At 39.1% G+C, this 17007-nt stretch overlaps 1 protein-coding gene across 6 annotated transcripts in view; it reads left to right on the top strand.

The window, feature by feature from the left end:
* The window catches only part of ORC3 (origin recognition complex subunit 3), a 66810-nt gene extending 50111 nt beyond the window's left edge, over nt 1-16699 (top strand). For 2 of the 6 annotated variants that reach the window (XM_082473946.1, XM_082473945.1), the window contains exons 15-20: nt 693-772; nt 1709-1809; nt 5711-5852; nt 7482-7598; nt 9958-10037; nt 10528-10974. In XM_082473946.1, coding sequence (XP_082330072.1) covers nt 693-772; nt 1709-1809; nt 5711-5852; nt 7482-7598; nt 9958-10037; nt 10528-10633 — 626 coding nt within the window. In that variant the 3' untranslated portion in view covers nt 10634-10974. Of the gene's footprint in view, nt 1-692; nt 773-1708; nt 1810-5710; nt 5853-7481; nt 7599-9957; nt 10070-10520; nt 10975-15267 lie in introns of those variants that run through there. The other 4 variants (XM_082473947.1, XM_082473950.1, XM_082473948.1 and 1 more) reach the window with 3 other exon arrangements.
* The last annotated feature ends 308 nt before the right edge of the window (nt 16700-17007 follow it).

Genomic DNA, 17007 nt, shown 5'->3' with positions numbered 1-17007 from the left:
AGGCAGATTCTCCGGCTGCATCTTCCTGTCTTAGGTTTGGCCAAATAAGCCATGTGAGTGTGAGGTTCCTAAAACCTGCCCTGCGCCAGGGAGAGGCTGTTAGAACCTCATGTTCTCTGGAAACACAACTACACCTTTTACCAGATACGTTTTTCTGTTTCCTTTGCTAAAGAACCATGATGCAGTTTGTATTTCAGTAAATTATTTCAAAACTTTTATGCACTACCCACTTCAGACTTAAATAGCATGTCAAATATAGTGAACGGGAAGATCCAGGCCAAGTTTACCAGGGTGTAGGTTTGTATTGTTTACATCAATCATGGCATAATCAAAGGGCCATAATTTAAGTTTGTTCGTTTTTTAAAAGCTATTTATAACAGCACAAAGATTTGGAGATTTTTTTTTCTGTTGGTTTGAGGGGATTTGTGTGTATTTTGTTTTGTTCTCACTGTTGGTCACATTTTTAAAATTCAGTAGTTGGTTTCTTTGAAGACCTCTCTGCAGCATAACTTATGTAATATTTATTGACCTTCAGCTTCTGGAAGAAATCATTTATGTGATGGAACCTTGATCCCCTGCCACATTAAAAAAAAAAAAAATAGATGAAATTTTATTTCCCTTGGAGTAGTAGAAATGTTTGTTCTCTTAAATGGATTTACCCAAGCTGCTGTATGTTGGTTTTGTATTAAAAGCAGAAGCCAAAGAAGAAGAAGATACTTCTGAGTCACAGTCAAAGGGACTTCAGAAGACAGACCTCTATCATCTTCAGAAGGTCAGATCACTTCCTTATCCTTCCAGCCACATCCCTTGATGCTCCTGTGTGCTCTAGATTAGCTCTGCCTGTATGTTTTTGTTTTCATTTTTAAACCACAACTAGGAACAAAGCAGACTTTGTAACTCACTTATAAATTGAACATCCTGTTTATTCCACTGCTATCCTCATTCTCCGTGTAGAAGTCGGTGGAAACTGTTCCGATAGCCTCAGAGAGAAAGAGAATTAACTAGTAATAAGGGAAAATGGGAACCTGGTTGCAAAAAGGAATCTGATGATTTATCTGATGTATTTGTTTGTCAGTTTGATCAAATTGAGAGGTTCAGAAGAGACTCTTTAGTTTTAGATACTTTTCTTGATTTTTTTAAAGAAATGCATATTGAGTATAGAGCGGAAATTGAGCCACAGTGTGTCTAGTATAGCCTTTTTCAGATAGTTCTAACTTTAGCAGACTTTGTAACTCACAAAGGATCTTGGTTGTCAAAGTAAAGAACCTTCTGTAAACCATGATACCAAGTTATGATAAACGTAGAATAAAATATCAATCTAAGCAAAACAAAGCATGTGGAATCTATTCTGTTAGCATGGCAAAGAGCAAGCGTTTTCTCTTCTTCTTGGAAGTCCTTTTCTCAAATGAATTAATGGGTTGTGGCTCGGGAGCACTCTGCCCTATAACTTAGTAACGACGTAAACTGCCCTTCTCCTCTTTCCCTGAAAAGTCACTTGGTATTTTTTGAAGCAAAATATCTAGGAGGAGAGATTCTTCCCAGTCCTGAAAAATAAGAGATAAACACAACCCCTTTTGATCTGGTTCTTTCTCTGTACATTCTGTCGTATGGAAAGGGCATCAGCTGCCTCTGCCTGAGCAACAGAGCTGCCCTCTGAGGGGCTTTCTGTCTCAGAATCACCAGAAAAGGTATGTTCTTCCATCCATAGTCATTACTGGAAATGAAGGAGTTAAGAAGAACAAGTAAGAGGCAGACCAAGTTTGAAGTCCTCAGAGAACAACTTGTGAGCTTCATCGACAGTCTGGTGAGGTGAGTCCGTTGTTGCTCTCCAGAGCTAAAAATCAGGCTATTTGCCCAAATCGCACTGGTGTGACAGCTGTCCGCAGCCAGTCCGGGACACTTCTGGATTAGGCTTTTTGCTCCCCGAGGCCCTCCGTCCAGCACAGACTTGTAACTTCTATTCCTTTCCCATCCTTATTAAGGTGGCTCAGCAGATGGCTTGGTTCTTTCTTTTACTGCCAGTTCAAGAACGCAGGTTTAAATTTGATCTAGTTCTTTAGGCCTGGGCGGGGGTGGGGATGGAAACAGAACAGGAAACAGAAAAGTGAGTGTTTTCCCCCTAGTAGCAGAGTGTTTGCATTACACTTAATCCTTGCTCTGTCTTTGCTCAGAGTATGCTGGATCTGGGCCAAACCCAGAAAACAGCCCAGCCCAGCTGTAATACCCTATTTTATCCTGAGTGAAGGGTTTCTAATTCTGAGGGATACCAGTGCAACTCAGGATCATGGCAGCACAGACGCATGGTGAGCAGGGCACTCAGAGTCAGTCTAGAAGTCCACCAGTCCTACCTGTATTTTAAGGTGATTGCTTTCTTGGGAAACCCAGATCATTCTGATATTTGGATTTCCCAAAAGCCAGCTCTGTGTAGCTCTTTAAAATCACATACCTAACCTGCAGGTGGGACATGCCATATAGGAAAAAAATGAGAGGTCTGAAAAATAAAATGATTTAATAGTTAAATAGGGAAAAAACTGTTCTTTGTCATTGCTTATTCTGTTTTTTAATGGCAGTTGAAACTCAGCAGCAGGCTAGGCACTGACTAGAATCAAGTACTAAAAAAAAAAAGCAGCTCAGTTATTGAAGACAAAGAGTGGTTTTCTGATAAATTGCCTGTCCTTCTTGAAAATGAGGAGTTCCATTTTCCAGGACAGTTTTGGGGCAGAGTCATTTTTCCTGGTCGCTGGGGGAGAAATTACTGATGTCAGGACAGGGGTTGAAACAGTCAACCAAGTATGATAAGAAGAAGGTTAAAGTGAGAGAAATGGGTCACATAAAAGTGACCTACTGGCTAGAAATGACCTTGGAAAACTCAGAGAATTAACCTTGCCCTACTGGGCCTTCCTGTTCTTGTAGTTTCTAGCCTCAAGTTCCTGGTTTTTCCCTTTTACCAAGTTGTGACCATTGTAGTTGCTAAAAATGATTTTACAGTGTAATTTGGCATAATTTATAGGTCAAATGTCATGTTCCTTTCTGCATTCCCACAAATCCCAAATTGTAGGCTCTGAAACCAACCAACCATTTCCCTTTTATGATCTTTGACCTAATATGCCTGACTTTTCACCTTCCTGAGCAGTTATTGCAATAAAGCTGGGTGGGCATGATTGAAATGCGTTGTATTGTGAAATCACAAAAATTTCCATGCCAGGATTTACTATCTTTACCAAGATTGAGTATCCCATCAGGGAAAAGATTATGACTGTAGCATGTTAGAGCTAAATGGGACCTGAGGAATCATGTGGCAGCTAAAGCCCAGAGAGAGGCTATGACTTTTGGAAAGTCACATAGTTAGTCCCAGTCTGCTGACATCTTTCAGAAGGCCCGCTCTCTCTCCCCGCACTGTCCCCAAAGACCACACCACAGATGTCTGAACAGAGCTTGGAGTTCTGGAGAAAAGAAGTCCTTGAAAGATAACTATAAGCAACCGACTCCAGGAAGTAGAGTTCCCCGTACACCATGAGCAGCTCTTGCTGAAACTACTGAGAAATGAGAATAAGTTGCCACTTTCTAAGTTACTGTTTTCACCAAAATACAAGCTTCAACTTTGTAGCCCTTGTGGATACTAAGTGGTCCTACCAGCTCCCCCAGACCACCGGCTCTTCTGCTTGTGGACTCCGCTCTGAGTCTAAACTGAGCATCATGCAGAGCTCCGGTGCCAGACTCACTGCTGATGTCCGCGCCAGCCTCCAGATTTGGAGTTGGATAAAAATTCTAATATATGATGATGTTTTGTCAGTATTTTTCAACTAACATAGCCCAGTGGAAACAAAATACAGGTAAGTATTTAGACTCTGGAGGTTCTTTGAGGATATCTAACAAGGACTTTTACCTTGAGAATTATGTGAATCTCTGAAAATTAAATAAAGATGTTAAAAAGGGAGAGGAGGACAAATATGAGACAAAACTTTTTCTGAAACTGACTCTTATCTGGTTGCCTTGTTAGATTTCCAGTCCTTATTACAGAGCAAGGACTGCAATGTGATCTTTTAATGACCATTATGTATAATGATTGGGGAGAAAACAGCCTGAGGTTGGGATAGGAAAAGTTTATGCTCAGAAATTACAAATGGGTAGCCGGCCATCCAGGGAGGCGGCTGGCATCACAGAAACCATTCCTGAGACTACAGCTAAATAGCTTAATCTCGAGTCAGATGTTAGCAGTACTTGAGGTATAGAATGCTGGTTCTTAGGGCCAAGTCAGAATCATAATGCTCTTTGCACACGGGCTTTATTCCAATGACTCTGAAGAAGGATCAGCATCTGGAAGCTAAATGAGCAGGGGGCCAGGAGCTCTTGAGGCGGGCAGGACGGAGATGGTGGGGAGTGAGGGACACGGCTCATGCCCTCTCTGCGTCCTCTCTTCCTCAGAGCCAGACCACACGGGTGGAGCAGGTGTGGGGGGATTTTTCTCGGCCCTGGTATCCTCTCCAGGAGGGAAGAAAGCCAGGACACCAGGAAGCAGAGTAATTTCCCCAGTGGCTGGGCTGAGGGAGCTGCTTGGTTCTGCCTGCACGGGTGGGAAAGGGAGCTGATACAAATCTGTCATGTGACCAAAATACTTTAGGCCCAGGACTAACTAAGCCCCAGAAATCTTTATGAAGGCATGTGCGTTAACTGCTTTAATCAAGTTAGTGACTTATTAATCTGTCTTTGGGTTATGGGTGCCAGAGCTTCTCCCTTCCAGTTTGCTACCCTCTAGGCCACCCAGGAACCACGGCCGTCACGGCTCATACCAGCTGATAGGCTCATTATAAAGCATTTTTAATGCTTTATTTTTTAAGTTCAGATTTCATTAAAATTGGTTTATTATCTAGCTCATAAATAAGACAGAAGAATCCCAAGTTACAGTGGTATTTTTTTAATAATTGAAATTTTAATGATAAATGATTTCCTTGTTTTTAATATTCTGAAGCTGAAATTTAGCCTTTTCTGCCTATAAAGTAAGGAGGAAGTCTAACACATAAAAAACTTTACCTATATTACTTCTATGAGAGAGATTTCTGTGATCAAAAAAGAATTTCCTGAACTCTTAATTCCAGGTCTGAGGCCTGTGTCTGACACTGCCAGGAGTTGAATGTTTGCTATGATAAGGACTATGGATACCTCTGTTTCCTAAGTAATTTAAGAAAGTATTCATTTATACTTTAAGAAATTCTACCTTAAATATTTTGAGCAAAGTGGGAAGCAGGCACATAGCATAGGAATATCGGCTCGGTGCTTTGTCACCACCTGGAGGGGTGGGATAGGGAGGTTGGGAGGGAGACGCAAGAGGGAAGAGATATGGGGACATATGTATACGTATAGCTGATTCACTTTGTATTAAAGCAGAAACTAACACACCATTGTAAAACAATTATACTCCAATAAAGACGTTTAAAAAAAAAAAAGATTTTGAGCAGAAATGTAATTTATATACATTTGTTCCTAGAAATCTAAATCAGAACTAAAATACAGTTTCTTGTACACCAGAGAGTCAAAGTTTTAAACAATATTACATGGAGAGGTAGAATTCTGAGTGCAGCTGCACTGGATTTGATATTTGGTTGGTTTTGGCTATTGTTGCTCAGTCCTCTACAGAGGACTGACAAAAGTGGTTTATTGAAAATAGACCTGTGCTTACCTAAAAGCTGATACCTGACTTTGGTGGTTTCAGAGAATACCTCGTGCTTCCAGAGACACAGCCTCTGCATGAGGTGCTGTACTTCAGTGCTGCCCACACCCTTCGCCAGCGCCTGAACGCCGCCCCGCGGATCGCCCTCCATACCGCGCTCAACAACCCGTATCATTACCTCAAGGTAAGAAGTGGTCCTTTCTCTATTTAGTTCACACTCCAGGCTTTATGTATCACAAAAATATTGTAAATTTGCAGTTCTAATGAGTAGGGAACTAGCGGCTCAGGGTTGCACCTCTTTCAGATATTTTTAAAAATTCTTTAGATTTTTAGAGGGCTTTTTCTAAGCCAATGAACTAACACTGCCAACTTTTGATCATGCGTAATTGTCTTCTCCTTCATGTGATAAAACCAGATCGTAGGCACTAGGACTTGAGAATAATGCTACTACTCTTGAAAATAAAGGAAAGGTTTCTTACAGACATAACAGCAGATAATAGGTCAAACCATATGGCCCAGTGAAATTACTTAAAAGATCCAAATGATTGTTTCTGATGCAAGAAAAAAAAAAAAAAAAAAAAGGAATTTAATCTTGGATTTTAAACCAAAGAAAGATCTGCTCTGAGATTATCTCCAGAGCTGAGTATAGAGGACAGCCAGCAATATGCCAGGGATAAAACTGCTAAACTCCAGACACATTTGCCAGTTCCAAGTTGTTCTTTAAACGGAGAGTTCAAGACAGTTCAGAATTTTTAAAACTAACTTTCTTATGACCAGGTAACGTGATCATTTTAAACAGCTCAGTAAGCTATATTTCAGTTATATACAAAGTAATTTCTTGATAATTTGCTAAGTTAATATTAAATTGTTAATTTGTTAATAAGTTATCAACTCAGTTAAACACCTAGAAATCTTGCAACAGAGGATACTTAAGAAGTGACTCCATAAAACCTATGAAGAGAGTTCCGATGTATTGGTTTCCTGTCCAAAATGGCACACAAACATGCTAAGCCTTACAAGAGAATACTGAGTAGGAAGATGTAAATCAGTGATTTTTCAATGATGGTGGTAGTGGGGTACTTGAATAATTTCATATTTAAGGCACAAAATATCAATTATTTTTATTATATAAACCACAAATTAAAACTCTTTACATAATCTTTTTGGCTAGTAGTAAGTCACAGAAGAGAACTGGTGCGATTTCAGCAGTTTGGGGAAGGATATAATTCCCATGTGTATGTTTGAGAGAGATTTTGTTTCTTAATAAGAACCATCATTTTCACATAGGTTGAAAAAACACTGATGGTTTTGTAGAGGTTAGGATCTGCAGTGTTGACAGTAGTCTTCTTTGAGAGATAACTTATATCCCTGGTAGTGGTGTGTTGGTATTTATTAATACAGTATAGTAATTGCTAGAATTCATGTAATTACAAATGTTGGAAGTGGCATTTTATTGAAAATCCACAAAATTCCATAAGCTTTTATGGAAACCAGAAATGCATTAAAGTCTCAATAATGAATAATGTATGATTAAAATGAAAAAAATTAATAATTTATGATGAAAATGAAGAATATGCTTGTCTTCTGATCCTGGCTGTATTCATCTAGTGATTAGGAGCTAGAGGGATTTTGACCAAGACCTCATCCTAAACAACCAGCTAACTATTGGAGAGTAGGTGCAACTCACAAAATAAAGGAAACCAAAGACTCCACTTATTGGCTTACTAAGTTCAGGTTAGCAGGTTAATTAATGTCTGATTTTGTTCCTCATCATTTCTGAAAGGTAGTTATCTTAGTTTACTGTTATTTTTAGAATGAAGCACTGAGAAGTGAAGAAGGTTGTATTCCAAATGTCGCCCCAGACATCTGCATAGCATATAAACTGCACCTGGAGTGCAGCAGGCTAATCAACCTTGTGGACTGGTCGGAGGTAGGTCAGGGGGAAAGAGCAAGCTGTCTATGTGTCTAACCATCCATGACAACTTTCCTGGAATGTTTTTGTACTTTTGGTACTTTGAAACTCATCTCTTATTTTTTCAGTGCCCTGTCTTTGGTTTGGAAAGCATTATAAATCACCTGGCAAGTTTCTCCAGAAAAGCAGCTAAATGCTCAACAGTCCCACACAAACCCCTGCACTCTGATCCCACACCTTCAACCAAGCCAATTCTGCATCCATGCCAGGTCAAAATAAGTACCTTTTAGTATGTTTAGCAAAAGCTGAACAGTTTAGGTCAGTTCCGTTATTCCACAGAATAAAGAAGTACATTATTAACTAGCATTTCCCTTATTGCGTAAAAGAAAAGAAAATATTGGAATAACTACACAAAAGTTAACTCTGTTAAAGGCCCTATTTGACAAATGTCACCATTTAAAAATATGCATAATTGGCTGCTTCCAAGAAAAATAGGCATTTTCCTGGGAGATGGAGGTTGGAGTAGAGGATACAGGGCATCCTTTGCTTTTCAACTTTGAATAGTTTTGCTTCCTGTTTTTCTCTGCACATTTCTTAGTTCTCTGAAATATAAGATTATTCAGAAACCATTCCATTATCTTTTAATTTTTTTTTTCTTATGCAGAGAGCACAATACTTTATTTATTTTTAATAGATCTTTATTGGAGCGTAATTGCTTCACAGTACTGTGTTAGTTTCTGTTGTACAACAAAGTGAATCAGCTATACGTATACATATATCCCCATATCTCCTCTCTCTTGTGTCTCCCTCCCACCCTCCCTATCCCACCCCTCTAGGTGGTCACAGAGCACAGAGCTGATCTCCCTGTGCTATGCGGCTGCTTCCCACTAGCTATCTTACATTTGGTAGCGTATATATGTCCATGCCACTCTCTCACTTCGTCCCAGCTTACCCTTCCCCATCCCCGTGTCCTCAAGTCTATTCTCTACATCTGTGTCTTTATTCCTGTCCTGCCGCTAGGTTCTTCAGAACCATTGTTTTTTTTTTAGATTCCATATATACGTGTTAGCATATGGTATTTGTTTTCCTCTTTCTGACTTCACTCTGTGTGACAGACTCTAGGTCCACCCACCTCACTACAAATAACTCAATTTCGTTTCTTTTTATGGCTGAGTAATATTCCATTGTATATATATGCCACATCTTCTTTATCCATTCATCTGTCGATGGACACTTAGGTTGCTTCCATGTCCTGGCTATGGTAAATAGTGCTGCAGTGAACATTGTGGTACGAGACTCTTTTTGAATTATGGTTTTCTCAGGGTATATGCCCAGTAGTGGGATTGCTGGGTCGTATGGTAGTTCTATTTTTAGTTTTTTAAGGAACCTCCATACTGTTCTCCATTGTGGCTGTATCAATTTACATTCCCACCAACAGTGCAAGAGGGTTCCCTTTTCTCCACACCCTCTCCAGCATTTATTGTTTGTAGATTTTTTGATGATGGCCATTCTGACTGGTGTGAGGTGATACCTCATTGTAGTTTTGATTTGCATTTCTCTAATAATTAGTGATGTTGAGCATCTTTTCATGTGCCTCTTGGCCATCTGTATGTCTTCTTTGGTGAAATGTCTATTTAGGTCTTCCACCCATTTTTTAATTGGATTGTTTGTTTTTTTGATATTGAGCTCCATGAGCTGTTTGTATATTTTGGAGATTAATCCTTTGTCTGTTGTTTCATTTGCAAATATTTTCTCCCATTCTGAGGGTTGTCTTTTTGTCTTGTTTATGGTTTCCTTTTCTGTGCAAAAGCTTTTAAGTTTCATTAGGTCCCATTTGTTTATTTTTGTTTTTATTTCCATTACTCTAGGAGGTGGGTCAAAAAAGACCTTGCTGTGGTTTATGTCAAAGAGTGTTTTTCCTATATTTTCCTCTAAGAGTTTTATAGTGTCTGGTCTTACATTTAGGTCTTTAATCCATTTGGAGTTTATTTTTGTGTATGGTGTTAGGGAGTGTTCTAATTTCATTCTTTTACATGTAGCTGTCCAGTTTTCCTAGCACCACTTATTGAAGAGGCTGTCTTCAGCCTCTTGTATGTTCTTGCCTCCTTTGTCGTAAATTAGGTGACCATATGTGGGTGGGTTTACCTCTGGGCTTTCTATCCTGTACCATTGATCTATATTTCTGTTTTTGTGTACTTATTTATAGTGATCATCAATGTAGTTTTGAGACTCTGAAATTTGGTATAATTTTTAAAAATGTATCAACTACCAGCAGCAGCAGTGCTTGACCTGGCTTAAATACAGAGCCATCAAGTGCAATAAAAGATGTTTGGCAGTGGCAGAGATTTTTATCCTCTTTTGTCCTATCTCTCAAAAGGCCTTTGCAACAGTTGTGACAGCTGCTGAAAAAATGGATGCAAATTCTGTAACCTCAGAAGAAAGGAATGAAATTATCCAGTATCCTTTAAAATCAATTCTACAGTGTGCAAGTAAGCATACAGAATAGTTTATAGTTTCTCCAGATCTATATTAGAGATTTAACCATACCATCCCAGAGTAACTTGTTTCTAAATACTTATTCCAAATTTAAAATGGCCCAAATCTAAACTATTTGGTCTAAAAACTTATATAAAGGTCATGTTCCAAAATTCACCAAAAATGGTCATTATTGAATTCTCTATTTTTCTGAGGTTATTAATATACTTTAAGAAGTTGGCAGGGAAGCAGTTTTCATACTCTGTGAAAAATGAGAACCAGACAAGTGTTACACACTTTTCCATTCGTGTCTTATTGACAGTAGAGTCTAATTACATTTAATGTTTTCCAGTTAGGGTTTTAGTTTAATTTAGTAGTATGTATTCAGTTTACTAAATAATGTTTTAACATTGAGATTTTAACTCTTTTTTGTCAGAAGTACACGGTGAATTTCCTTAGCTATAGCCTCCAGTGCTCGGTTTATTAGAGCTGTTTCTGAACTAGAACTTTTAGGATTTATAAAGCCTACCAAACAGAAGACTGACCATGTGGCAAGGCTAACATGGGGAGGCTGCTAGAAAGCAAATGAGTGAAGCCAGAAAGATAGCATTTAGCTTAAGAAAAAGGAGACCAATCATATTTACACACCGGTAGAGGAAGATTGCTTGGGAAGAAGAATAATGTGTAATCCCTGTGTGATGTTTAAACAGAAAAGTAGACTGTTAATCCCTATCAGGAATGTATCAAAGCACCTTTGGAGTACTTTAGAATCCAACAAGTAACATGCTAACATTGCAAGTAGAACCTCTCTCAGAGTATCACCGCAATTTTCAGTCATTAAGAAATTACGAATAAATTGTTCTTGAACATACATAATGTATAAATGTAGTAAATTCCTTTGTCTAGGAGTATCTATTAATATGCATTTGATTTAATAGTACTTATTCCTGCTCCCCCAGTTTCTTGCACTGGCATTCCTCACTTTAGTAAATTATGTAATAAGATGAACATTCTAGAGGTTTCTCCTAGTGACTACAGAGGTTCTAAAACTGCCTCTGCTGCCCCATTTCCTTTAGTCTTACAACTTAAAATTAAGTCCCAAGTTGTTTGGCTTTATGCTTAAAGGCAGTAAATATTCTACTTAAGGATGACCCGTCATGGAGTCTTAGAGCCTCTAAGGCCTTTACAAATCACATCAACCTTTTAAGACTCAGGTGAAATGACATCTGAATCTCTTCCATGACAAGAACTCATCAAGACAATGAAACAAAGAGACCTCAAGTTCATTATTTAATATTCTATTTCCAAGAGAATTCTGGGATGTGTCTTTAAGTATACTCACTAACATACCAAAATTACCATGCAAATATGACCAGGAGAAAAAAAGTCCAAATTCAGTGAAGACTGTTTTAGTTGCAAACCTTAGAACTGTGTACTTGCAGGTCTTTTTGTGTGTGTGTGCTTTGAGGACAAATTTAATGTATAACTGTTTTAAAATTTAATATAAACAAACTTAATATATAACTTAAACTTCATTAATTCTGGAGTGTAAAGGAGGTATTTTGAGTATAAAGGGCATCTTAGCCCTCTGGCAACAGGGTGGGCCGAGATGACATTAATGGATAAATGCTCCGTTCCCCACTTCCCGCTCCAAAAACTAAAAGTGCTAGATGAAATATACTCCAAAACAAATTGTCAGAATGTTGCCAGGGTTAAAAAGAAAGGTAAATCCCAAGGTACCAGAAATAATTGCAAGCCAGAGCAGAAAGTGTCTAGCCCTACAAAGCTTTGAGACAATTACCAGAGTAGCATTAGTTCAGATAGATTAAAAGTCTTATTGTCTTCATCTAAAAGATGCCAGGATTTCTTATTCAGCAGAATTTAAAAACATGTACATATGCACAAAGGGCTGTCAACTTGGAAAGTAAGGAATTTATGATATGTAAACACAAACACCACCACCAATAAGGAAGAAACTGGACAAATAAGAGGCTTTTGACACCTTGGAATCCATGTGTTAAAGGCAGAGCCTCTGTCTTCTAGGGGTCCCTGAATGAGGGCATGGAGCAGAGCCTCTGCCAGTGCTCATGATCAGAGCAGAGAATAGATTTCTACCGTGTGAAGTTTTCCACGATTTATCTTAACAGCAGCTAGGTCACTGTTTTTTCTCAATATTCTCTAGCCATTCCCCTCCAATCAGAGGTGCCCTCGATCATGTGTTTCATTTTTGACTATGGTTGGTAAAATCTAGGGAAAGAATGTGTGAATGATTTTAAGGATTTTCCACCTATTGTCTAAGTGAGGCAATCAGCAATACTCCATGTCTGATTAACGTGAAGACACCGTCAGTATCTACAATGCAATTTCCTCAGCTTTCAAATGGTGCAGATGAGCGTCAGATAAAATTGTGTTTAGAAACCATTCCTTTTGACAAAATGCTTACACTGTAAGGTACAGAGGAACTGGCCTCACACAGACCCAGCAGATTTACGTCAGTCTGAGGCACTTGAGGGCTCTGAGCCCTGCTTCCTTTTTCTTTTGCTAGGCACTTAGTTGAATTCAGCTTATCTAAATGCATGTCAGGCACTGAACCACTTTGATTTTTCTTACTATCTACTTAAAGATTAGGTAAGGGAGTAGCAGGACGGAAACTGTTTTGTAAATATTCAAAAAGCTGTAAAATTGAAACGTGAAGCTCATTTGTGGTAGCCATTAATGGAGCACAAAACCCTCAAGCCAGCCTATAAAGTGTCAGCTTAATTATGTCCATTCCTTAATACTGTAAAAACTTACAAATGGGATATTCTGATGCGCTAAATCTTGCATTTAACGAAATACTAATCTGAAATGTTTGAAAATTTCAAACTGTTGAAGTAGTTTGAAATTTTTTCACAAAGTATTTATTGAGCGCATACCATGTGCCAGGCACTGTTGCGGGCACTTGTGATACTTCAGTGAGCACAGATCTTTGCCCTCATGCCATTCTAGCAAAGGGAGTACAACGATTAATTATATAGTATATTACAGAAAAAACAAAACAAAAAAAAACAAACAGCAAAAAGAAGCAGGACATCATGCTGCAATTTTAAACAGTGGTCAGAACAGGCCTGAGATGATGTTTGAATAAAAAGATTTAGCCATGAAGTTTTATGGAAGAAGTGCATCGTACACAGAGAACAGCAATAACAGAGGTCCTAAGGGCAGTATGCAAGCTGCACTGGAGGAACAGCAAAGGTGGCCAGTGTGGGACACGCAGTGAGCAAGAGGGAAACTCAAAACTGAGTGGGGTGGGGTGGAGGGCAGGTAAGTTACGGCCCTGTAGACCACTGTAAAGTCCTTAACGTCTATAGGTGGGAAGCCATCTAGGTAAGACTTAGACCTTTAAGGGATCACTGACTGCTATGAGAATAGACTGGAATAGGTGAGGAGACGCAAATAAGGCAAAACAAAGACCAACTTGGAGGTCACTGAAATCATCCAAGCAAGACACAAATGTCAATGAGAGTAATAGTAGATGGTGAGATTTTAGATGGATCCAAGATCGGGTGAAGGATGTGAGGAATTCAGGGCTGTTTTTTGGCTGAGAAACTTCTGAATGGAGATGCCATTAGCTGAGGAGAAGTTTAAGAGGCAAAAACAAGGAGTTTGGTTTTGGACGGACGTCTTCAGACCTCTCATTATATATCCAGGTGGAAAGGTCACACAGGGATGCGAATATAACCATCTTTAGGATTAGATGAGATCACCAAAGTGAGTATGAGCAGAGGGGGCAAGGAGCCCAAGGTCAAACTCTGGTTATGTTTTAAAGTTCAGAGACAGGAAGACTGGGCCAGCAGCCAGTAATGGGAGGAGAATCAGGCAAGTGTGGTTAGTACCTTGCAAGCCAACTGAACAAAGTGTTTTAAGGTCAAATGTTGATTAGATTTAGCAATGTGGAATATAGGTGACTGAGTGGTTGAATAGTGAAGACTAAGCCTGGTAGCCATCACCTACCAGATGACCTAACAAGTGTCTAAACTTATCACTAGTCCATACTTATCACACAGCGCCATACTTTGTGTGATACACTGCAGAGATCATAGCATCCTCTTATACAAAAGGTTTAACCTGAAACTAATAAATGCTTTAGACCTAACTTCCAGTTTACAGTAAGTGCAAAGGGATAGAAAAGTTTAAATTAATGACATTGATTAATTAATGACAAAGAAACATTCAACAAAACAGGCCTAGTTGTTCCAGAAAGTCAGAATCTTGATTGAATCCTGCTTTAGCGAGAAAGCTGCAAAAGACATTTTGAGGACAAATGGGAAAATCTGAATATGGACTAGATGTTAAATTAGGGAAGCATTACTTGAAGTGGGATAATGTTACTGAAGTTATGTAGGAGAAACCCCTTGTTCTTAGATGCATCATGTATACGTTCTTTGAAGCAGTTAAAAATATAAAGCAAATAAAATAAAAATACAAAGCATATAAAGCAAATATGGCAAAATAATTGTTCCCTTTAAGTGGATCGTTGGACCAATCTTTCAGCTTTTATGTTTTGATTTTTTTTCCTAATAAAAAAATTTGGTGACAAAAGGAGGGGGGGAGGAGAAGATTGGAAATTTAGAAAATTTTTGAGTTCTGCTTTTAAAGGTTATAGAACAGAAAAATAGGTAACAGCTAGAGAGGGATTATAAGATCAAAAGACTTAACAGCATGTTTATTATCCTTATGGGAATGATCTAGTACAGAGAAAGGAAATGGAGGCAGGAGAGGACTGCTGGCCCTGTCTTTGAATGAGCTAATGCTCCTCACCTAGGGCAGAGGCAGGAGCAGAGAATTGCTGGAGCCCTACCAATGAGTAGACAAGGACAAGCTCATTAGGTGCTTGAGCAGGATATTCACTTATTAACACCGATTACTGTAATAATTGTGAAGTAAGGGAGTAAAGAGAACCCTAACAAGGCAAATATTGTATAGTCATTTCCAACCCTAGCTGCTTGGATCAGCGGGGGAGCATATTTAAACAGATTCCAAGTCTTCCCTCCCCACTTCTTTAGTCTTCTAAAGCAGTCTCTGTGGGTAGAACCTGGGAAAGCACCCCAGTTAATACTGCTCATGCAATCAGTGTCTCATTTGGAAACCATTTTCTGTAGGGATATAAGGTCTTGCCATAGGCCAAAGATAGCTTTGATATTTTTAAACCTAGAATCTTTATTTTTTTCAGATTGCCTGTGCCTGTTTTTCCTAATACAAACTATACCTGGTGATGTGCCTTGTTAATAGTGACTTACTGAACACATTACAGTAACCTGAGTACAGCAGCACACCAGCACTGCCTTTTACTGTAAAAGAATAAGATGACTGTTAGCACACTAAATTCTGTACTTACTTACTTACTAGAAGCAGTTTCAGGGCTCTTTGGGAACTCAAAGTGCGGCTGGTGATTTGCACTAATCACCACCTACTGGGTCCATCTAAATCTTGGATTAACTAAGTCCAAGAAGTTACCCGCATTTTTTATTTTCTGAAATTACCTCACACACTACTTAAAATCAGTAAGGAGCCTATGAGCTAGGACATTTTGCTAAGGTGGACAGCAGAAACTTGGCTGTGGAGGAAATTTTTTTCTTGATCAAAGCTGAATCTAGAATGAAAACATATTACTTGTGGCTCCATTCAGATTGCCAGCACTGATTTCCTTTTAGCATATCTTGCCCTCTAAATATAAAAACCAGCTCTTTTATAAATTTAAATCTACATAAAAATTCACACATGCTTATTATATAAAAGAATGTTCGTCATTTTGGGGTGAGAAGGGATAAAGCATGTTTACAGTTGCTCTGCCCTCCTCCTCCACGTCTTAACTTACTGCTTGCATTCTAAAATGCTGTCCCACTATACCAGCGGTTCTCGGCTGGGGACTGTTTTCTTCCCCCACCCCGGACATCTGTCAGTATCTGGAGGCACATTTTTTTGGTTGTCACAACTGGGGGAGGGTGCTATTGGCATCTAGTGGTTGAGGCCAGAAATGCTGCTGAACCTCCTACAACACACAAGTCTCCCCACAACAAAGAACCAATCTGGCCCAAATTGTCAGCAATGCTGAGGTTGAGAATGAGTCCATTAAAACCAAGTAGAATTATCCACCCTACTTAAGGTCACCCTGCACTATACCAATGTTTCTCAGGCACTTAATGGGCATATGAATTACCTGGGGATCTTGTGAAAGCCCTATACCACTTTTTGGCCTTGTTTTAAAGAAAGAATTGGTGAAATACAATCACTAAAGTTAAAAAGGGGAAAAAATTCTTTTTGTGTATTCCACTAATTAGGTCAATTATAAATGTTTATGTCCCAGTATATTTATGACCTAATTAGTAGAAACATGTTAATAGAATTTAACAAAAGAATTCACTTAAGTATTTTTGCTCACTTCATTATAGGAAAGCTGTGTTTGGAAAGCATGTATGGAAAGGGAATTAGATGTGCTGAATTATGCTTTCATATAATGTCCTTTAAAAAAGGTAAAAATTCTTGGGCTTCCCTGGTGGCGCAGTGGTTGAGAGTCTGCCTGCCAGTGCAGGGGACACGGGTTCGAGCCCTGGTCTGGGAAGATCCCACATGCCACGGAGCAACTAGGCCCGTGAGCCACAGCTGCTGAGCCTGCGCGTCTGGAGCTTGTGCTCCGCAACAAGACAGGCCGCGATAGTGAGAGGCCCGCGCATCGCGATGAAGAGTGGCCCCTGCTTGCCGCAACTAGAGAAAGCCCTCGCACAGAAACGAAGACCCAACACAGCCATAAATAAATTAAAAAATAAATAAAAAGTAAAAATTCTACAGTTGTTAAAACTGACCTATATTATTTAACCTATCATGCAGTCAGAAGAGAAACACTTTGGAGTCAGAACTCAGTTTGTGAAAATAGCACTCAAATCTTAGATTATTTGGTATGTGAAAAGACTGA

This window comes from Balaenoptera physalus, assembly GCF_965194825.1.
Source record: "Balaenoptera physalus genome assembly, chromosome: 9".
NCBI classification, from domain to species: domain Eukaryota; kingdom Metazoa; phylum Chordata; class Mammalia; order Artiodactyla; family Balaenopteridae; genus Balaenoptera; species Balaenoptera physalus.
Note: the sequence above shows the minus strand (reverse complement) of the source record. Positions and strands in the feature narration are given on the sequence as shown.